Consider the following 21550-nt stretch of genomic DNA (forward strand, 5'->3'; position numbering starts at 1 on the left):
TATTTTGATCATTTGTTTGGTTTTCAGAAGGACTGACTTTATTTTCTTTTTCTTCCGTAATAACCTCGTCCATCAGATTAAGGTAGTGAACTTTGGGCAATCATTGCTTGCGTCAGACGGCGACGATTTGGCTCAGTGCATCAGTAAGTGGTTGGACGTTCCTCTCAATCCACCGTTGGTTGGCCATCAGCTGGTAATCGATCTCCGATGCAGCTGATGGAGCGAACTGTGATACTGCCGACGACAGCAGACTAATGTCGGACGGGTCCGTTACGTAATGGGATACCTCCAGGAGGAATTTGGAAATCGTAGTGGGATTTAAATTGGAGCTGGAAAAGAGAAGAAATTGGGATTGAACATAAGATAATTTTGGTTCGATTCATCTCGAGTCTAACGAGTAACTTACCTCTGACGTCGGGAGAGGTCCGAGGTGAGTGATTGAATCAAATCCCCAGGAGCAACCTTGGATCCCACGATCAAACGGTACAGAGCGTTTGTACGTTCTGCTTCGTCGAGATCAAACAGGTATCGGACACCTTGAACATTTTTACCCGTGCAGTCTACCGTTTCCCGAATGTATTTCCTCGCGAACGGATCATCTGCTTGGCTTTCCATCTCATAAGACATTTGTTCCGCAAACTCTTTTCGTTCGTCGGCTCTGGCCAAGCGGAGTCCACTGCACACCAAGGCACGATCGTTGGCGTTGTAGAAGTTTTCGACACTTCTTGCTTTAACATTGACACTGGCCATGGCGGCGCTCTTGCAGGATTCGCTAGCACTGCAAGCCAGCTCGATCGCAATCGATCTGAGCTCTTCATCGTTGGCCGACTCGTGTGATCGTTTGGCAAAGCTGTACTTTTCGAGCAGTGGTGCAGCCAGTTGTTCGGCGAAAGTCTCCAACATCTCCGAAGCCTTTGCATTGCCGCGCAGCATTGTCTTTAGATACCGCAGGTTCTCGTACGCCACCATCCATGGGACGTAATCGGTTTCGTCGCGGAGATAGCTCATCAGCTTCAAGGCTGCACTATAGTCTCCTCCATCACGATATGCGATGTTCAACGTGTCGTCGATCAGGCGAGCACGAGCCGCCGGTTGTATTGAACCATGATCGGTAGTCAAACGCTGGATGAGCTCGTCCAGCAGTGGTTCTTCGTACGAGATGCGGTAGTAACCGGTCGAGTGAGGATTGAATGTCACAGTTTCTCCCTCGGCAAGTGGGATACTGTACGAAACCTCCGAGATGTGCGGTGGCATCCAGAATGCGGGCAACTTCTCGTACGCCGTGTTGGATTGCGTCGAGAAGGAGATCGGAATCCACCAGGAGCTATTAAGGGGATCCTCCTGAGGTTCAGCATAGTAGCGCGACTGTGTGAAGAAGAACTCGTCTCCATCACGACGGACGGACACAATCGGGACGCCGGCCTGATTGGACCAGGAACCGAAAATTTCATGCATGGAGAAAGTCACTGGCAGCACCGCATCTTCTTTAGCGGCTTGATCGAGACTATCGAAAAGATTAGACTCTTCAACAACGCCACGGGCCTTACTGTTAATAAATTGAAAAAAATGGATGAGCTAAAGTGTGAACTACGCGTGAAGGTTATATTTTCACTTACTTTTGCTGCACATAGTAGCGTAATCCCTTCTGGAACGTACCCTCTCCGAGGGCGTAGCTCATCATGCGCAGAACGCTGGCCGATTTATCGTAGGCAATTCGGTCGAAAAGACGCGAAATTCCAGCCCGTGTGTCAATGTAGTACGTCATCGGACGAATGGTCGGCGTTCCATCGGAAGAGAAGGCATTCTGCATGGGGCCCGTAATAAACCGCTCGCGTAGTCCGTGCTCCGGGTGGCTCTACAAAAATAAGCCGCAAGAACGTAGAGAACTAGGTCAAATAAAAAATGAATGAAAATGCTATGGCATGTGACTTACAATAGATCCAACGTAGTACTGATAGAGCCGCGCAAACCCTTCGTTCAGCCAAAGATAGCTCCACCATTTCGGTGCCAGCAGGTTACCGAAGAACTGGTGCGTAAACTCATGACCTACAATCGTTACCACTCCGATCTGCTGTGATTGGGTTTGCGTTTCCGGGTTGAAGAATATGGACGACTCCCGGTAGGTAACGAGGCCCCAGTTCTCCATGGCGCCAGCCGCGTAGTCACCGTCCTTGATGGCAACATTGTCGATTTTCGACATGGTGTACTGTTCGCCAAAGTATTCCTCCATGGCGCGCATGAACTTAACGGAGGCCTCAACCGAGTAGGTGAGCACATTCGCCGACGTTGGCTTGGCCCAGGTTGCGACAGCAAGCTGGGGCTGCTTTAACACTTCGCGCTCGGAAATAAAGTCGGACACCAACCAGGCCACCAGATAGGTTTGCATGCGGGGGGTCGTAGCGAAAGTGGAAAGCTTTTTGCCCCCGGAGAGCAGTCTAATGCCAAGCATTGGGGCATTCGAGCGTGCATGATAGGAGTTTCCGCAGGTGATACTGATGTCGTAGGTCGTTTTTATTCCGGGCTCATCGTAGCACGGGAACGAAGTTCTGGCATCGACCGACTCGAACTGAGTCAAACCATGATACCTGCGGCAGATGGGCATGTTAACAATTTGTGTACTGTTTTCCCCAACGTTAGTTCTAGAATAGAAAAGCGACTTATCCTTACCGAGTGACACCTTGTTCGTCTACATAGGACGATCGGTAGAAGCCTGCCTGATCGTTGCGGTCGATACTGTTGGTAAAATCGATGTCCAGGGTATGGGTTCCACTGCTAGGGTACAACACTGTGCCCAAGTTGATCACCAAGAACTCTTTCTCCTCGTCAAACTCGTACCCCTTGACTGGGACTTCCAACTGAGCACTGTTTCGCACATGCAAACTGGTGATCACATTGCGCAAACTGTGCAGCACAATCTGATCGGTCGTCTCGAGCACATTGATGCGGATCTGCACCTTACCGGTGTACTCGAAAATGCCTTGGTCAATGTCCGTATCCAAGTGCAGCGTGTAGTGTGTTGGCACGGTACTGTTTGGCAGACGGAACGAATCGAAAGCACGAGCAGATGGGGCGGCACGTCCCTGCACGGCATTCGGCACGGCGGCAAACAGCGCCAACAGCAGCAGCAGCGCCGGTGCGCCACGGCTACCTTTGCTTGTAGAAAGTTTCATCCTTTCACTCAACACAACCCTAGCGGTTGTAAGGAGGTGAGTACACTAAACGACTATATCACGGGTTCGAGCTCTACCCTCGCAGGAGGGAGTATTTATATAGTCCGGCCACTTCGGGTGTATGACAATAGGCGTTTGCGTATCTTATCAGCAAGGGGAAACAGATGTGGGCTTACAGATGATACTGGGTTTTGGGACAAACCGCTACCTGAAAACTGTATCGACAGTTGGAATTCGAAACATGCTACCTGAGAGAGGGACCATTACATTACATTTTTATGACCGGTGCCAGAGGGAAAGGCACACATCTATCAAAGCCACCCCAAAGTGTGGCACTTAAGTAGCTAATCCACAATGACAATGGAGTATAGTATTTCTTGTTATCATTGGGATTGTACGTTATGGCGCTTATTATTTTTCTTTTTTTGAATGCTCATTCAGTATTTTCAGTTATCGATTCCGGATTACTATCAGTTGTGATCAAATAAAATTTTGATAAGCCAGATGCAGTAGTAAACAGCTACTACTAACAAGAAAATGGTCATTTAAAAGTTAAAACTCAATACTTTTCACTTTGTTTCTAATCAAAATTAAATTGATTTATACATTGATTTCGACACAGGATTTTACAGTCCCGTTCATTGAAGAGGATCATGTTTACAATTTTCAAAACACTTGAACATTTCCACAACACTTGAACTTTAGAAACTGGATATTTCACACTAGGGAGTAACTTGCGCAGGAATGAAATCTTATCTGAAAAGCTTTATAATCTAGTGCTACTAGCAGAACCACAGAAGTTTGAATTATTTTTATCATGCTATAAATGCGTTCACATGATTGAAAAAAAGAAATCACAATGGCATTTCGACACACGGGTGCACTAGATAGTAATATGACGTATTGCTATCTACTTTACCCGTTAGCATAATGGCAAAGTGTGCTACATTCTTATCTATTAGGATGCTGCATTCATATATAAACTTGTGAAATAGCCGACTGTTAAAGCATTATGGAGTTTCATGGAGGATATGCCAACCTTCTATCGGGGAACCTGAAACATTTTTGAATCTACTTGCTCAGAAAGGTTTTATATCGTTTTTCGTGAGAAATTTCATTCATTTGGCATATTAATTACATTTGAACTGTATAGTTTTAGCGGTTTTGGGCCTTGTAGTAATATGTTGCACTAAATGTTCTATTTATTTGTTGTGATTGGCTTTGAATGTGTGAGTTCTGAAAATAACGAAAATCTATTATATGCAGTAATTTTTAACCTTTTATTTGAATATAGAATATTGATAAATAGAAATGATATAAATATGCATAAACAAGTGTGAGAGAAACCTGTAGCGACAGTAAAAAAGGCTGGAACATGCGTACGTTGTATTCAATACGTGCATGATGCGCCGATTCTTGCACCAGAAGCAAAAAAGCACTGACCAGAGCACGTTCTTATATGTGATTGAATTGGTTTCAATACATAAAAAACTTCTTGTTTGAATCTTCTTATTCACTGGGCCAAGATTTGACTTAATGCAGCGGTTAAGGGTTTCACGTTCCTGTCAATCCATTTGCGGTTGGCTTGCAGCTTGTAATCGATCGCCGAGACAACGGATGGGGCTGTGTTTGATACAGCAGAGCGGAATAGATCAATTTCAGACGGGTCCGTTACGTAATGGGATAGCTCCAGTAGGAATTGGGCGATCGTAGCAGGTTTGAAGTCACTGGTAGGATGAAAATAAACGTGTTATGAAATTTTGTAATAACATTTGAATACATATCATACCTCTGCCGCTGAGAGATTTCCGCGTGGAGTGTGTGTATGACACTGCTAGGAGTAACTTTCATTCCCACGATCAAATGATACAAACTTTTGCTACGCACAGATTCTTCAAGTTCAAAAAGGTATTGGACACCCTGAACATTATGTCCCGTGCAGTCTACAACTTCCTCGATGTATGTTCTCGCCGAAAGATCATTTGACTGGCTTTCCATACCACGAGACATTTTTTCTGCAATCTCGTTTCGTTCGTCGGCTCTGGCCAAGCGGAGTCCACTGCACACCAAGGCACGATCGTTGGCGTTGTAAAAGTTTTCGGCGCTCTTGCAGGATTCGCTAGCACTGCAAGCCAGCTCGATCGCAATCGATCTGAGCTCTTCATCGTTGGCCGACTCGTGTGATCGTTTGGCAAAGCTGTACTTTTCGAGCAGTGGTGCAGCCAGTTGTTCGGTGAAAGTCTGCAGCATCTCCGAAGCCTTTGCATCGCCGCGCAGCATTGTCTTAAGATACCGCAGGTTCTCGTACGCCACCACCCATGGGACGTAGTCGGTTTCGTCGCGGAGATAGCTCATCAGCTTCAGGGCCGCACTATAGTCTCCTCCATCACGATATGCGATGTTCAACGTGTCGTCGATCAGGCGAGCACGAGCTGCCGGTTGTATTGAACCATGATCGGTAGTCAAACGCTGGATGAGCTCGTCCAGCAGTGGTTCTTCGTATGAGATGCGGTAGTAACCGGTCGAGTGAGGATTGAATGTCACCGTTTCTCCCTCAGCAAGTGGAATACTGTACGAAACCTCCGAGATGTGCGGTGGCATCCAGAATGCGGGCAACTTCTCGTACGCCGTGTTGGATTGCGTCGAGAAGGAGATCGGAATCCACCAGGAGCTATTAAGGGGATCCTCCTGAGGTTCAGCATAGTAGCGCGTCTGTGTGAAGTAGAACTCACTTCGATTACGTCGTACCGACACAATCGGAACGCCGGCCTGATTAGACCAGGAACCGAAAATTTCATGCATGGACAGGTTCGCTGGCAGTGCTTTGTCTTCTTTAGCGGCTTGATCTAGACTATCGAAAAGATTAGACTCTTCAACAACCCCGCGGGGCTTGCTGTTCATGAAGGAAGAGAACAACAGACATGGAATTAAAAAAATAGAAACAAAATTATTGTAGTGAAATTGTGCACTTACTTTTGCTGCAAATAGTAGCGTAATCCCTTCTGGAAGGTACGCTCTCCGAGGGCGTAGTGCATCATGCGCAGAACGCTGGCCGCTTTGTCATAAACAACATTATTAAAGCGATGCTTAATTCCGTGGCGCGTTTCATCGTAATGTGTCATCGGAATAACATTTGGCCATTTGTCTACGTTGAAGGCTTTTTGCATGGTGTCCGCAACAAATAGTTCTCGATGGATGAGGTCTGGATGGCTCTAGATAGTTTAAGGTTAGATGAGATTCGTTAGAAAAATCATGCAGGGAAGTAAGCCCAACTTGCGTCGTACCAAAGATCCTATGTAACATTCATAAAAGCGAGCTAAGCCTTCATTCAACCACAAGAAGCTCCACCATTTCGGTGCCAGCAGGTTGCCAAAGAACTGATGTATGTACTCATGAGCAATTGTCTCCACCACGACTACCTGCCGGCTAAACCCATGCTTTAGTGGATCAAAGAGAACCATTGATTCCCTGTAGGTTACTAGGCCCCAGTTTTCCATGGCCCCATTTGCGTAGTCACTGTCCGGGATGGCAACATTGTCGATTTTGGACAGAGAATACCGCTCGTTGAAGTAGCGCTCCATTACAGGGATAAACCGCTTCGAAGCATTGACAGAGAACGTAAGAAGGTTTGCCGACTGAGGCTTAGCCCAGGTCGCTACCGTTAGCATTGTTTGTGGTAATGTTGCTTCTTCACCCACGAAATCGGATACGAGCCAGGCAACCAGGTAAGTCTGCATAGGGGGAGTTTTTTCGAACTTAAATATCTTACGGTCGCCATCAACCGTTGACTTGCCCGGTGTGTTCGAGCGCACGTGATACTCCAGGCCGCACGTGACGACGATTTCGAAGGTTGCTTTTATTCCTGGTTCATCGTAGCACGGGAATGCAGTTCTTGCATCAATGGGTTCGAACTGCGTCAACCCTAGGTGGCTAGTAATTAAATTTGATTGTGGAGTAATAAATGGGTTATTCTGTTAGTATCAACAATAATAAGTACTCAACACTAGAAAAACTTAAAACATTCAAAATAACTCACCGTGTAGTACCATTAGCGCTGACATAAGATGAACGGTAAAACCCTGCTCGATCGTATCGGTCGATAGTGTTGGTGAACGCGATGTCAAGCATGTAGGTTCCGCTGGTCGGTTGTACCACCTCTCCCACATTAATTACCAGAAACTCCTTCTCCTTGTCGAACACGTATCCTTTGATCGGTATTTGATTTTGTACACTATTAAGTAACTTCAGACTTTTGATCACACTGCGCACACTGTGCAGCACAATCTGATCAGTTGGTTTGACTACTTTGATTTCAATCTGTAACGTTCCGGTGTACTCGAAAATGCCCCGGTCAATATAGGTTTCTAGCTGAAGACTGTAGTGTATAGGGACGGTGTTGTTTGGAAGGCGGAAACTGAAAAAACCACGCCGTGGTCTAGAGTTCTGTCCTCTTACATTGTTGCTTCCGAGCAAAACGAAGGCTACTACCAACAGTGTTCGACAGTTCATCTTTCCAGAAGAGACACCAAACTACGAGTACCTTAAACCACTTCCAGCAAACGGGTATTTATTTGAAATGGACTATTCGTTTTTCCATCTGCAACGAAGTGTGGTAAATTGTAAACGACGTTGGTTCGTGAACCTATTAGTTTTCATATCTGCGTCTCGTGGTAAAATCTAGCCAAGGACACTGGGAGGGAAAGCTGGCATTGTAAAGCTGCAGCATAAGCAAAGATAATAAAACTTTATTGGCAGTTATTTGACCTTTCATTTCATCAACGTTGCAAGCATGCATAACTCAAAAGAATAACTGTTAAAAACTGTTACCGAGTAGTTTATTTGTGATAATTTAAAATACAATATTTGTTCCGTACACTCATATATATGTTATTTGTTTGAACTGGTTTAGCTGCAGTGGTTGTAATACTCTGCTAAAACAGTTTCAGAAGTTGGATCAACTGCAAATAAGAAACAATAATCATCAAATAAAATATTAAAAATCACTCCATTAACAAAATCGAGATTCAAGTGAACTAATTCGTTGGTTGTACGTACCTCATAGTATCGGCCAATATTATCCGCTCGTCGCTCGATATCGGCAAGGATATCCAAAAACGCTGGTTCGCTTGCAATGCTGTAATCCGAAGTTAAAGTCAAATGAAATCAATTGACCGATACGTTCTATAGGACTTCCGAGACATACCTTTGTAATATATCGAGGAAATTGCGAGACAACCAGTGATCGACCGCATCATAGCCGATGGCCGACTGCTGGTATACAGCCGTTAAAACCATCTCCCATTCCCCAGAGAGATACATCGTCGGCCGTTCCAGGATGGACAAGAGCAACGCGTCCAGAAATGTAGCATCCTCTGCACAGGCCAGCGTGTCGATGATGAACGCTCGCTCCCGATAATCGGTGACCGTCTCTAATCGCAGCCATAGGGCCTCGAGTTGCTCTAGACTGGCGATCGTAGCGCCACCACAGTATACACTTCTCTTCAGATAGGCCGGTATAGAAACGGCACCGGTAAAGTCATCCAGCATCCTGGATAGGGCTACCGTGCGACAAGCAGCTAGTCCCATGCGGCAACTCCACTCGATCACGGTACTACGTAGTTGTTGAAGTTCGTGTGCATCATCGGGCCCTGCGTCGAAGCGCACCAGGTTGAAGACATTCGTAATTTGTGCTGCAACGAAGGTCTATATGATGGGAATGTTTAGTGACGCGTGATCTCCAATTAAGAATCCTAGTTAAATGATCATAGCACATACCGCAAATGCTTCGTACGCAGAACGATCAGGGATTAGTGCGCCTTGTAAAACTCCCAGATTGTCTGCAGCCAGTGCCACGGTCCACGGTATGGCGTCGACTTCCTGACCTATGTACTGTAGCAAGCTGAACAGTATCGTGGCATCGTTACGCTCTGTTTGGAAAAGCTTGAAGCAATCGTCGAGCAGTTGGCCCCGGGAAGCCGGTGGAATGCTCGTTGGATCCGAAATAAGATGCCGTATCAAACGCTCCCAGAGATTCACATCGTAGTTCACCCGATAGTAGGCGATCTGGTGTGGATTCAATAGAATTAGCGTATTCTCAGTGACAGCTGGTTCCGGCCACGTAACCTGGGAAGTGCCTTGTGGTATCCACAATTGTTTTCGCTGAGTGGTGCCCGCCGTCAACAGGTCGTAGGCGATAGGAATCCACCACGTACGGTCGGAGGAAGTAGTTATATCGGCGTTAAGATAGTGCTCTTGCCGGAAGACAAGCTCGTCACCGTGCAGTTCTACCGTGACCAGGGGATAGCCGGACTGGTAGATCCAGGGACGCATGAGGCTTGCGACGTCATATGACACCGGAAGCACAGCATCTTCCTGGGCGGCACTTTGGAGGCTTGCGAATAGATCATCCGGCGTAACAGATTTGTCTTTGCTGGAAAATATTGTACACGCAAAAGGAGATGTTTATGAAATCGAACAAATTTTCCAAAAACATTTCATCAGTATGCATTACTTTGTGTTTATGTATCTTCGCATGCCCTTCTGGAACGTTCTTTCGCCGAGTGCGTGATGGAACATGCGAAGAACACTGCCCGCCTTTTGGTACGAAATGATATCAAACATACGCTCGACATCACGCCGTGTATCCACCTCGTACGAAATTGGCCTAATGTTGATGTTACTGTCCACCAGCAAGGCCGTTTGAAGCGCCTCGATGGTAAAAGTTTCCCTAAATCGAATGCTTGGCTCGAGCTGTAGAAGGTGTAAAGGGGTTTGATAAATGTAAAAACAACAAACCTCATTATGTGACTCATTTACCGTACCTCGCTGGTAAGATAGTACTCATAAAGCGTGGCGAATCCCTCGCTCAGGAACAGATCGGACCACCAGTGCGGTGTGAGCAGGTTGCCCAAAAGCTGATGCACAAACTCGTGCACGATGGTGGCGATGACATTCTCCTTATCGCGGTTCGTACCGGTCGCTTCGTCGTACAGAAGGTACGGCTCGGCGTAGATGACTAAGCCCCAGTTTTCCATTGCGCCAAAGTACAGGGCCGGCACGGCAAGCTGGTCGAGCTTCGGAAGATCGTACGTTTGATTGAAGTACTGCTCGACTGCCCGAATGGCGGCGGCCCCTGAAGTAAGACCGTATGCTTGCGCACTGGCGGTCGTTCCCGGTGGCGCTAGAACCTCCATGTTGATGGTGGATGGGGGAGACCTCAAGGTGGTTCGCGTACTAAGAAACCCATCGGTTATCGCAAACGCGACCAGGTACGTCGGCATTCGTGGGGTCGTTTGGAAGCGCGTCTGTTTAATACCGTTGCCACTAATGATAAATAAATTGATGATCGATAATTATCAACAGGAACGAGGCGCAAAGCATTAGTCATCCATTTATCAAAGACCTAAGCAAACCATCAATTCAATAAATACCACTCATAAAACGATAAAGATGATATTTCGCAACATTGTACACTATTTCCCAAATCATGCATAAAAAAGAGGGGGATTTTGGTCAAATTAAAAAAAAAACTTCCATAAAACCATTTGTCTAATAAAAGAAGGAATGCTGGAGCTTAAAAAGTAAGGATACATAATGCCTAACATTGGAACCAAGAATGACATTTTTCAATCTTTAGAACGACATCACAGAAAGGAGGTACACAATCTAATTTGTACGAATTTCAGTTATAATCGATCAATGTTAGTAGTCTTTACTATAAAATGTTGGAAATATATCTACGCTTGTAACTCCGGCAAATGGACATTACTACACCACCATCGCATAGCATTCGCAAATCAAACAAAAGGTATACTTACATTATCTTCACCGAAGCTACTGGCATATTGGAGTGAACTTTCATATCAACGCCACTGTTGATGATGATTGTAAACGTTGCCCGAATGCCCGGTTCGTCGTAGCACGGGAACGCGGTACGAGCGTCGACCGGCTGGAACTGGGTGATTGCGGCAAAACGCTCCACACCCTCCGCGTAGTACGAGGCCCGGAAGAACCCGGACACGTCGTCACGGAGGACATTCTCGAAGCGAATCGTCAGCTGTAACCGAGCGCCCTGGGCGAACTCGACGTTGGTTCGAATCGTCAGCAGTTCCCGTTCGGGATCGACGTCGATGGCTTCGATGGGAACCACGTTCTGGTTGGCATTGTGTACCGATACACTCACGATGCCAACTCCGCGGGAATTCAGGACGATCGATCGAGTTGCCTGTAGCACGAGAATCTGCACCGTCACCGTTCCGGTGTAGGTGAAATCCCGCTGGTGTATGTTGGAGTGCAACTCCAGAACGTAACTCTCCGGTGTGGTCTCGTTCGGCAGACGGTACTGTGACGAAACCCTCGGAACTCGCACTTCCTTGAGCCCTGAGTACTCCTCCTGCAGGTTCAGTTTGCTACGATCTAGGCGTCTTGGGTGCGAAAGTCCTTCGAGAGATACCGCAAAGGTGCACAGTACCAACAGCGCCAGGCTGCTCCGTCCGAACAGCATCGTGTCGGATCCTTAAACCAGTGCTCTGAAGCAAATGAAGTGTTAGCTTGCAATCGCGCGGATGGAACTAAATTGCTCCCGGCTAGTGGAGGGACTTTTTATTCCCAGCCAATTCAAACAATACTTATCGATGATCTAATCTTAGTCGGCTCTGGGAACGAAATTTGGATTTACTGATGGATTACCAGGAAGTTCTTCGACCGAGGAACACAATGCCAGGAGATGGTCGGGAATGAATCATTCCACCCTATCAAACATGATTGCGAAAGAGATCGTTACGCAGCAAGTCTGCTGTTGGATAATTGCTCGTGGACAATTGAAAAGTCGGGGTGTGATGTAAGGATCGTAGACGCAATTCTCGTTTATTTAAGATACTGTATCGTTTATCTTACTCTAATCATCGCTATGACGTTACACTGTATTTCCTGGTGATGGTTGGGAACAATGGCCTTGTCATACGCGAACCATCTTATCATCATCGACATCGTCATGACAATCTTCGTCGTCGTTATTATCCTAGTAGCTGTACTGTGACCACAACCAGGAGCGCGGCCAATGAGACACTGATTGTAGCAGCACCACCGTCATCATCGTCCTCGGTCGTCGTCTCTACCGTCGTAGTGGTCACGGTTGTGACTGGCGCGACGGTAGTGGTCACGGTTGTAGCTGGTGCGACGGTAGTGGTCACTTCTGGAACGGTGGTCGTCGTGGTCACCCCCGGAGCAGCGGTCGTCGTGGTCACCCCCGGAGCGGTCGTCGTAACTACTGTTGTCGTAGCAGCTGTCGTAGTGGTCGTGGGAGCCTCCGTCGTGGTGGTCTCCAACTCGACCAGGAACTCGGTCAAGAAGCTGGTCAACATCAGACCCTCGAATCCTTCCGTCCAGGCGATGTTAGTTTGAACCGAGTTGCGCAGGTTGGTCGCCGTCTGTGCGGTAACCCTGTCACCGAGTGCCGTGATAAGCGTGTTGAGCTGTAAATGGGATGGGAAAATAAAAATCTCTGTTAGACCTGGTCCTCGAATGTTACTCTGGTTCTCATGAATATCGATCTATCGGACGGTAGAGGCTGAACGCGCCATTATTACCTTGTTCAGTTCCTCTACATTGTTGGAACGGGACGCGATGCCGGACAGTGCCGAGGTGAGCGTTGACGAACCAAGCTGGCTGACAAAATCGTTGGTGTACGTGCCCTCCATGAGGAACTCGATCAATGCGTCTACGCCGACACGGCTTCCCGAGTAGACGGCCTGCACGACACGGCGACGTTCCGTGAGGCTATAGTTAATCTCGTTGCCATTACCCAGAGCGGTCAGGAGGAACGCCTGTAGGTATTCCTTGTTGGAGGAGCAACCCAACGAGTCGATCAGTGCCGTACGCTCGGCCAAGTTCTTCGAGTTCATCATCTTGCGGTACATGTACTGGTACACGGCTTCGTCGGCATTGCGCATACCGTAGCAGTACGTGACGGTTGAAATGTCCGCCGGGACTGCCGGTCCTGTACCAAGTGCTTCCCTGTTAAGGAGCGCACCGGTCCGTGTCAGACAGTCAGTGTAGCCGATCGTGCACGCCCAGGTGGAGATCGTCTGCTTGAGATACTTGTGCAGTAGTGTTTCGTCGGCTGCGACAGCGTCGATCGTTAGCGTACTATAGACGTTCTCGATCAGCGCATCCACGAACTGCAAGAAATCGTGGTATTGGGCCGTGCCTCGCAGGCGGCTGTTGAAGTACGACAACACCACATTGGCTGCCGTCCACGGGGCGTACTCTTGCTCGTTCCGCAGGTAGGTCAACAGGCGCAGGGTGATGCGCATATCGAGCCGACCGGACCGAGCGAGCCAATACGCGTCATCGATCAGCTGCGCCCTGTTCAGTCGGTGCACGCTGGCCCAGTTCGCGATCAGCGCGTTGGTGATCAACTCCCAGTTACGTTCGTCATAGTTCACCCGGTAGTAGCCAACCTGTTGCTTGTTGAAAATGATCCACTCGGTCGCGGGCACGGTCGTCTGGATACGGGCGGCCTTACTGGCCAACCACTGGAAGTCATCGAACTCGTTAAAGTCTGCCCGAGCCTGGTTCACCATGTTGTACGGGATCATCCAGATGTTCTCGTTCGGCACCTTGCGGTCGGAGTAGAAACGCTCCTGCGAGATAATGACATCGCCCGTATCGTACGATCGGCGCACGTTCAGCACCGGATAGCCGGCCTCCGTCGTCCAGGTACGCATGATCTGCGCCACAGTCACTCCAGCGGGCAGTACATTCTTGCCTTCGATGGCATCCTGCAGACCACTGTATAGCTGTTCATCATTCGCTTCCTTTAACGCACGGGCTTCGAGGTAGATCTTCAAACCGGCCCGCCAGTTGTCATCACCCAAAACGACACGCATCATGTTCAGTACGCTTCCCGCTGGAAAGGTAAAGGAAAACAGTCATACATCTGCGGACACCCCCTTCCTTCGCCACCACATGCAATTTCTCTTCCACAACTTACACTTCGGGTAGGCAACGCGATCAAACAGGGCCGAAATTTCGCCCGGAGTCGCCGCATTCCAGTTCATCGGTCGGGTAGATGCCTGACCGTCGGGGACCATGGCGGCCTGAATGACCTGCGTGTTGAACAGCTCCCAGTACTCCTCACCCGGGTAGGCGAGATCCGTCGCATAGTACTCGTACAGCGTGGCAAAGCCTTCATTCAACCAGATGTACTCCCACCATTCAGGACTGACCAAGTCGCCGAACCACTGGTGCGCATACTCGTGCGCAATGGTGGTCGCGATGCCGGTTTTGGTGCGATAAGTGCTCACGGCTGGGTTGAACAATAATAATTGTTCTCTGCCATAAACCGAAGAAGAAAACAACAGTACACAGAACAATGTTAATGGGAATCCAATCGGTTTCGATAAGAGCGCGGTTTGCGATAGTGATCGTACTATATTGCTCTCGTCTTCTTCGCATTTTTTCCCATTCCGATCGAAGACAATCTAGTCCCCGAATGGCTTATCGAGCGGTCTCTCATGATTTTACGATCGATATGCCCCAGCGGTACCGATATTTGAAGATTTATATGACGTATGGTTAATGAGGAAGGGAGGACGGGGGAAAAAAAAGGAGAGGGTACTATAAACGCACAATCATCGACACCTGCCCGGGGACGGCCCCACCCTTTTTTACCTGTACGTCACCAAGCCCCAGTTCTCCATGGCACCTGCCGCAAAGTCGGGCACGGCGATTTGGTCCATCTTCGGCATAACGCTGGCGTACTCGATGCCAAGGTAGTCGTCCAGAGCTTTCAGGATTTTGACACCCGCCTCCAGGGCGAAGGGGATCTCGTTGAATACATTCGGACGAGCGTAGACGCGCTGCGTTCCGGACTGGCGGTACAGGAAGTCGGACACAACGAATGCCAGCAGGTAGCTGGACATGGCGGGCGTCGGATTGAACTGGGTGGTTCGCATATCCGTCTCTACGTCGGTGGTGGTAGCGACCGGCATGTTCGAGATGGCGAAGTAAGTCCGGGAGTGGGTGATCGACACGGTGAATGTGGCCTTTAGTGCCGGTTCGTCGTAGCACGGGAACGCCATGCGGGCACTGGTCGACTCGAACTGTGTAGTCGCCAGATATCTGTGCAGGGGGTGACGGAAATCGAGAATGTGACGTGACAAGAACCACCATGAATGTCAATCGATCGCTGCTTACCTGCGCTCACCAGCGTCGTTCACGTACGATGACACATAGAACCCGTCATCGTTGGTGGTTAGGCGTCCCTCGAACGTAACCTCCAGCAGATAGAACCCGGTCTGCAGGATAGTCGGGCTGGTAAACGTCAGATGTTCCACACGCGTATCCAGGCTGAAGGTGGCGTCTCCGATCAGCGTGGGCGCTCCTTCGACACCGTTCGGTAGGGACGAAACCTTGGCCGTCAAGATGCTAAGGCCGCGGTTGTGCAACACCAGCTTATCGGTAGTCTCCAACACCTGCAGCTTGATAGCGACGGATCCCGTGAACGTTCGCTCGTTGCGGTGAATGTCCGTGCGCAGATGCAAGTCATAGTGCAGCGGGACTGAGGTCTTCGGTAGGCGGTAGGTTTCGTCCACAGCCTGAACCGGGGCCACACCGGTGATCACTTCACTGGCCGCGTCTAGATCCACCGGCTGCCCTAGCAGCTCATCGTCCCCATTTATTCCAACGTTCCTGAATGGAGGCCGCTCGGCTCCGGCCAGCAGCAGCCAGCACAAGCCTATCGAAACTACGCTCAACGTACGCACCATTGCTTACTCTCGGTACCGGGTTTTCCGGTGTACCCTTCTTCTGGCAGCCTTTGCGGTGCACTGGTAGGTCCAGTTCGCACACGGTAACCTTTAATAGCCGGTGTCACATCTAACATCTAACAATCGATTCCCCGGCTAAGCCGAAACAGCAAGGGCTGACGTCTATTGACACCGGTTAGATCGGTCTATCAGCGGCTTACGATAAGATAATCGGACTATAGCCATCACGGCCATTTTATTGAGGTGCAGATATGTTTGTTGTTGGCCCTCTATATGACAGGACACCATCTATTGATAGCAGTTGCCTGTTAACTATCTTACCTCAAACCCGTTTCCCCATATTACAGCGAATGAATTACATGGGCTTCCCAAAAAAAAACATGATTTATGATTGTTCTATTCAGTAGCTTCTTTTGAATCGCATGATGATAAGATAGAATTCATCTTCTTTTAGATTTGACTAGAAGAACTCACCTGCATATTGTTGCGTTAGCAAGGTTCTTGCTATACTAAAGAATTTTTCAAATCTAATCACTATTACAAAAAAATTTGCTGTTTCCTAACAAAATAAAACCTTTATTTATAAAGACAAATTCGTTGAAGTTTGTTTTGGGTAGGATTCAAATCGGTTCTTGAATGTTTTCTTGTAAAATGACTTTACTTAAAGTTAGATAGTTTACAAAAAAAACTCTCAGAATAGACTAAACAATTAGACACCTGTGTACAAAAAATCTCTAGGTGCTATTTTTATATGTATAACAATGCAATACAATGCTAAATTTAATGTTTATCTTTATTCTCTTTAATATCCTACCGATCGAACTAATTCAATACCAATTCAAAATGGACAAACAAACAATAATCATAAGGAATACTGTATGAGTCTGCTAATTTGACCCTTGCTAACTCATTCATTCATTCCAACTTCTACACAACTTTTCTCGCTAGCGTCATCTTGATCATAAAATGGCGTTTGGATCGCTCGAGGTACGGGTTAGATAAGCATTATCGGTCTTATCTAATCCCTAAGGCACGTGATAATCGCAATAGGTGGCATTCAATTGTATAGTTGTAATTTGCCCAGTACTTATAATATGCAATTTCCGGACAGTTTGTTGGTATTGGCTGAACTTGTTAGTCGTTGTATTGCAAAATGGAGTTAAATTTCCGCTTCATATCAACAAGCGAAAAGGCCACAATGGTAAATGTGTTAAGGTAACAAAAATTTTCATCTCCGAAAAGCGAATACATGCTGTTTAACATTGCGTAAGTGAAAAGAAACTTTTTAGGCATAGTGGTACGATGTATGGTGAATTTTTAGATCCTGAACCGAAATTTAGGTCAACATGTTAGATAGGACCACATTTTTGAAACACGGATATTACAAGACCAAAAACCAAATGTTTGTAATAAAAAAGGTTGAGAACTTTCATTAAAATTAAAATTTCAATTAAAGTGCTTTTATGAGGACTATTTATAATTCGGCATATTTTATATTCCCCATGAAAAAGCAACTGAACATGGCATGGTTCTGATATTTTATTTATCAATACCATAATCATAAGCATTTGATAAAATACTCCTCGGAGTGATATTCTTCAATTTTAAAATGTATTTATAAAATAAAACTAAACTCCATTAGCTCCATTGCGTCGAATTTAAATCATTCTAAGGACATTAAAAGTATTCCTCACACAGATACGGCAGCACTATCGATGTGTTGTAGCAATCATTGTTCTTCCACACACCGTCGGGATCAACGCTAATACACGTGGCTTCGATTTGTTCGAAGTAGCTGGGTGCTGTCTTTACGATCAAATCTGTTGTGATCCAAGTGAGCTCAGGAACCGGTGAACCAATATTCGTCGCTGCAATCCAGTACTCGGAGTCTTGTCGGGCTGCGAAAAGTTCCCCGTAGCAAGCAAGTCAATGCGTTAACGATCTCGACTGTCAAAAAATTTGCCATAGCACTTACCGACCAACCGTTCGATCGCTCGTTGTTCTTCCTCCGAATCGGTAGTTGCCAGCGATTTGTCCTCGTCGATGCAGTTGCGCCAGGCGCGGAAGAATGTCCCGATGCCGCCGGTACCGATGGTGAACTTCTTCTTGCGCACGCCATAGTTGGCCGGCTCCAGGAAGCGAGCCTGCGGTGCCGCTGCTGTAATCAAAGTAACCAATGGTCAGCGATGATGCAGAAGGTGTAGGTTCACCATCCTTCACTAGGCACAGCTTACCATTCGAAACAGTTTCCTTTACATGTACCGCCTGTTCCTCCCGGACAACGTTTATCGCTAGCGCTAAACCGATGCACGCCAGCATCAGGACTACCGCCAGAACACTTCCATTCTTGATGAACATCTTATCCGCTTTAGTTGATGCCGTGTGGTGTTTGCTGGCAGCGAGTGCAGCGACTGTCAACTGCAACCGCTGGCGCACCTCCTTATATAAGCAAGCAATTTCTGGTCGAATTCGGCAAATTGAAACCAGTTATTTTATGTTGCATTTTCGTTCTCGATATGAGTGTACTGCACTCTCGTGTGCTTGACCTGCACTGGCTGTGGAAGAGGGATGCTGGAGGAACAATGATAAATATACTACCTACGAACCGCGAAGATCTGAAAGCAAATCGCATAATTGTTAATTCGTTTGATTTAAACTTCAAACATGCTATTAATATGCTACACATGATATGTGCTATTTCTTTTAACTTTCAGTTTAATCATTTGGTTTAATATTTGTTTGTTATTCGTAGAACTTTAATTGTTTTCAAAAGTTTTATACTTTTCCTATTCATTATTTCTTTTTTTCTGTGTGAGATACCTTTACAAAATTCAGTAATTTTCCACTGGAATTGTAGAAAATAGGTGAACTTGTTTGATTTGCTGAATGAAAATTGGTAAATAAATGTAAAGCCATCTACAAGAACTTCAAAGTATCCAAATGATTTTTGGAGGCTGGCACCTTTTCGAAAAAAAAATGAAAATCAATAGATTGTGCACTATTTTCAGGGCGACTGTGACCTGTTTACATTTTTATACGTTTTCATTATTTTATAGAAGAACAATTTAATTTAAATATTGGTAGAACATTTAAAACAGAGCAGATTTTTTTAAATTCAGCGACTAACGAGCTGGGCGGTTACCTTGTTCCCAATATATTATGGTATTTGTTAGAATATGTGTGACTAGTGAAAGCGATATATTGATTTTTTAAGTGTTTAGTGGTCACACCTTTTACAATCTTCTGGTATGGCCAAATGTCCAACTGAAATTCAAAATGGAATCAGCCTTAGCTTACAGTTGAACTATTTTAAATTTAGTTGATTACTGTATCTTTTGGTTGGTTTGAATGTTTCTGTTGCCAAAAAAAAACAAAATTTATATCGACGAATTCAACATAACGGTTGTTGGTTTCAACCACATGTCAAGAAACTCCAGCAGAATAAAATATAATAAATAAAAATCAATGAAACCAGTTTACGTTACCCAGATTCAGGGTCAACGTTCCTTTTGCATTTGTGATTATTCTTAGGTTGCACAACCGTCTTCTTTGTCCACCCATCCTGATGCGTTTTCTTTTCGCCAAATTTGAATACTTTGGCGAATAACTGCAGTTTCTGCATTTCCGCATGCGAGAACTCGTTTCGCGAAATCAAGTTTAAGCAGAGAAAACAAGGGACCAAAAAAAGCTGTCCGTACAGTGAACCGCCCAAAATCCCTTGGCGGAGACTTACCACCGGGTCCTTGTTGCTCGTTTTTCGTTCCGATGTTATTTTTTATTTTACATTTCTGTTGTTTGGAGCCCGTTCACCGGTCGGAAAAGGTTATCAAATTGTGCTGGGAGAAAAAAAGAAGAAAAAGAAATACTATAAAAAATGCGGACGACGCATTCCCGGTTCCATTTCTGGCCAACCGTCTGCAACGAAAGATCGTTCCGTTTTTCGACGCTTAGGGTGGATATAGTGGAAACGATTGCATTCAAACGATCTGTCAGGATGAGATCTCTTCAGGTTTACGTACTTCCGATCGTGGGAATGCTCGCCGTTTGCTCCCTGGTGGCCAGTGTCCCATCGAGTAGTAGCGACAAAAAGGCTTACGCTCCGGAAGCTGCAGACACTGGTAAGAAGTGCAAACAGTGCAACGCCAATCAAATCGGTTAAACTTAGGCTCATCCACTTCACAGCTCACCGATCTTTTCCCGTCAATCAGTTGCCGCCGTTGACGTACAGCAGCAAGAACTACACGGCCTACCTGGAAGTGGCAAACTTTTTCCAAGCCTGGCAGCTGTGCAGAGATAAGGGCCAGCGTTTGGCCACGGTCGAAAACTACCAAGACCATAAAGCCGTCCGTGAGGCAATTTGTAAGTGATCGCCTTCGTTACAACCGTCCATTACATGGCGTTGGAATATGTTCTTATTTCAATCTGTTTGTCTTCCGGCGCCTTAGTGCCGGTTGCTGGGTTCGAGGCAGCGTTCTGGATCGCCGGTACCAATGTTGGGGCGAAGCCGGCCGAAACCGGCACGTACTACTGGATCACCAACGACCGTCCGGTCGGCTATCTGAGTGGATTCGAGAACTGGCTCACTGGTGAAACAATTACCGATCCGGACCAATGTATTGCGCTCTACCTTGGCAGTGCCATGTGGATTGCTGGAACGTGCGATTCGGATGCTTTCTTCGTATGCGAGGAATCGCAGGACGTCTGATGCCGCTTTCAACTTCCACACCACGCGATTATGTTAGCTCTATTTAGTTCAATAATGCCCATCCCGAAACTGTGCTGTAAGATTCAAGTAAATAAATCGGAAGGCCCGCTGGAGAAAGCCAAGAATAATACGTCAGTGTTAGGCATTTTTTGTCTTGATAGTTTTATAGTTTTAAAGGAGAGTATTACCACCTGTTAAATCACCCTTCCCGATTTACTGTTTCATTGTATTGTGAATTTTCAAAAACCGAAAAACAGATGATATTAAACCGAAATTACGATAAGCTTCATTTTGATCGGTTAACAGTTTTGAATGAAAGTAAATGTGAAAACAAGAATACTACTAGGTATAAAACCAATTTTTTTATTTCACAAAGCCACGCTTTATTTAACACAATTCGTACTGAATGGTTACAATAATATTTTGCCATGTCATATATATTTTCTGACCATTAAGATCCGTTTGTTACTTTCCATTACCGGGTCGTCATCTGCAATTCCAGAGAGGTTTAAAAAAAGTAATATGTACAAAATCGGTGCATTTGATTAATGTATTTTCTTAATTTTTCTTCTAACATATTGTTCCAAAATATATTGTACCCATTGCAATACTGGAAGTAATGATTAAATGTGACTCTTTATTCGAATTCTTTCACCCAATTTTGTAATTTGTTATTCGACATACTTTATCCATCGTGAACATTAGGGAAGATTTATAAAATGTGTCCTCAACGATGCCAATTAAGCTTTTACCTTGAGGTTTTTTCTTCTGAGGTCTACAACACATTTATTTAACCGGAGTACGTTTGTCACAGCAAAAAACAAAAACATAAGCAACCAACGTAGTTAATCGAGTTTCTTGAAATGCACAGACCAATTATTTAACCATTTTCTGCCTATTACGCT

General features: G+C 46.2%; 6 protein-coding genes across 7 annotated transcripts in view; 2 read left to right on the plus strand and 4 right to left on the minus strand.

Annotated features, from left to right (window-relative positions):
- The window catches only part of LOC131265968 (palmitoyltransferase ZDHHC16), a 46568-nt gene that overhangs the window by 11265 nt on the left and 13753 nt on the right, over positions 1-21550 (plus strand). The window lies entirely within an intron of this gene.
- LOC131265005 (aminopeptidase N-like) lies at positions 25-3170 on the minus strand. Its single transcript, XM_058267267.1, has 5 exons — positions 2668-3170; positions 1934-2585; positions 1617-1855; positions 407-1546; positions 25-329 (listed from the first exon to the last, which is right to left on the minus strand). The coding sequence occupies exons 1-5, from the start codon at positions 3168-3170 to the stop codon at positions 113-115; spliced, it is 2751 nt and encodes a 916-aa protein (XP_058123250.1). The 3' UTR covers positions 25-112.
- LOC131265007 (uncharacterized) lies at positions 4451-11673 on the minus strand. Its single transcript, XM_058267268.1, has 12 exons — positions 10988-11673; positions 9992-10493; positions 9682-9920; positions 8946-9600; positions 8374-8873; positions 8226-8304; positions 8109-8128; positions 7207-7545; positions 6455-7100; positions 6144-6382; positions 4960-6063; positions 4451-4897 (listed from the first exon to the last, which is right to left on the minus strand). The coding sequence occupies exons 1-12, from the start codon at positions 11671-11673 to the stop codon at positions 4684-4686; spliced, it is 5223 nt and encodes a 1740-aa protein (XP_058123251.1). The 3' UTR covers positions 4451-4683.
- LOC131265964 (aminopeptidase N-like) lies at positions 12184-15940 on the minus strand. The gene is made up of 5 exons (XM_058268278.1): positions 15369-15940; positions 14844-15293; positions 14164-14504; positions 12758-14079; positions 12184-12643 (listed from the first exon to the last, which is right to left on the minus strand). Exons 1-5 carry the CDS (start codon positions 15938-15940, stop codon positions 12185-12187), a joined length of 3144 nt encoding a protein of 1047 aa, XP_058124261.1. The 3' UTR covers position 12184.
- LOC131265969 (protein A16-like) lies at positions 17618-18298 on the minus strand. Its single transcript, XM_058268286.1, has 3 exons — positions 18175-18298; positions 17889-18095; positions 17618-17829 (listed from the first exon to the last, which is right to left on the minus strand). Exons 1-3 carry the CDS (start codon positions 18296-18298, stop codon positions 17618-17620), a joined length of 543 nt encoding a protein of 180 aa, XP_058124269.1.
- On the plus strand, positions 19935-20645 carry LOC131265008 (protein A16-like). Its single transcript, XM_058267269.1, has 3 exons — positions 19935-20058; positions 20123-20299; positions 20386-20645. Exons 1-3 carry the CDS (start codon positions 19935-19937, stop codon positions 20643-20645), a joined length of 561 nt encoding a protein of 186 aa, XP_058123252.1.

This window comes from Anopheles coustani, chromosome 2 (genome assembly GCF_943734705.1).
Source record: "Anopheles coustani chromosome 2, idAnoCousDA_361_x.2, whole genome shotgun sequence".
NCBI lineage: Eukaryota > Metazoa > Arthropoda > Insecta > Diptera > Culicidae > Anopheles > Anopheles coustani.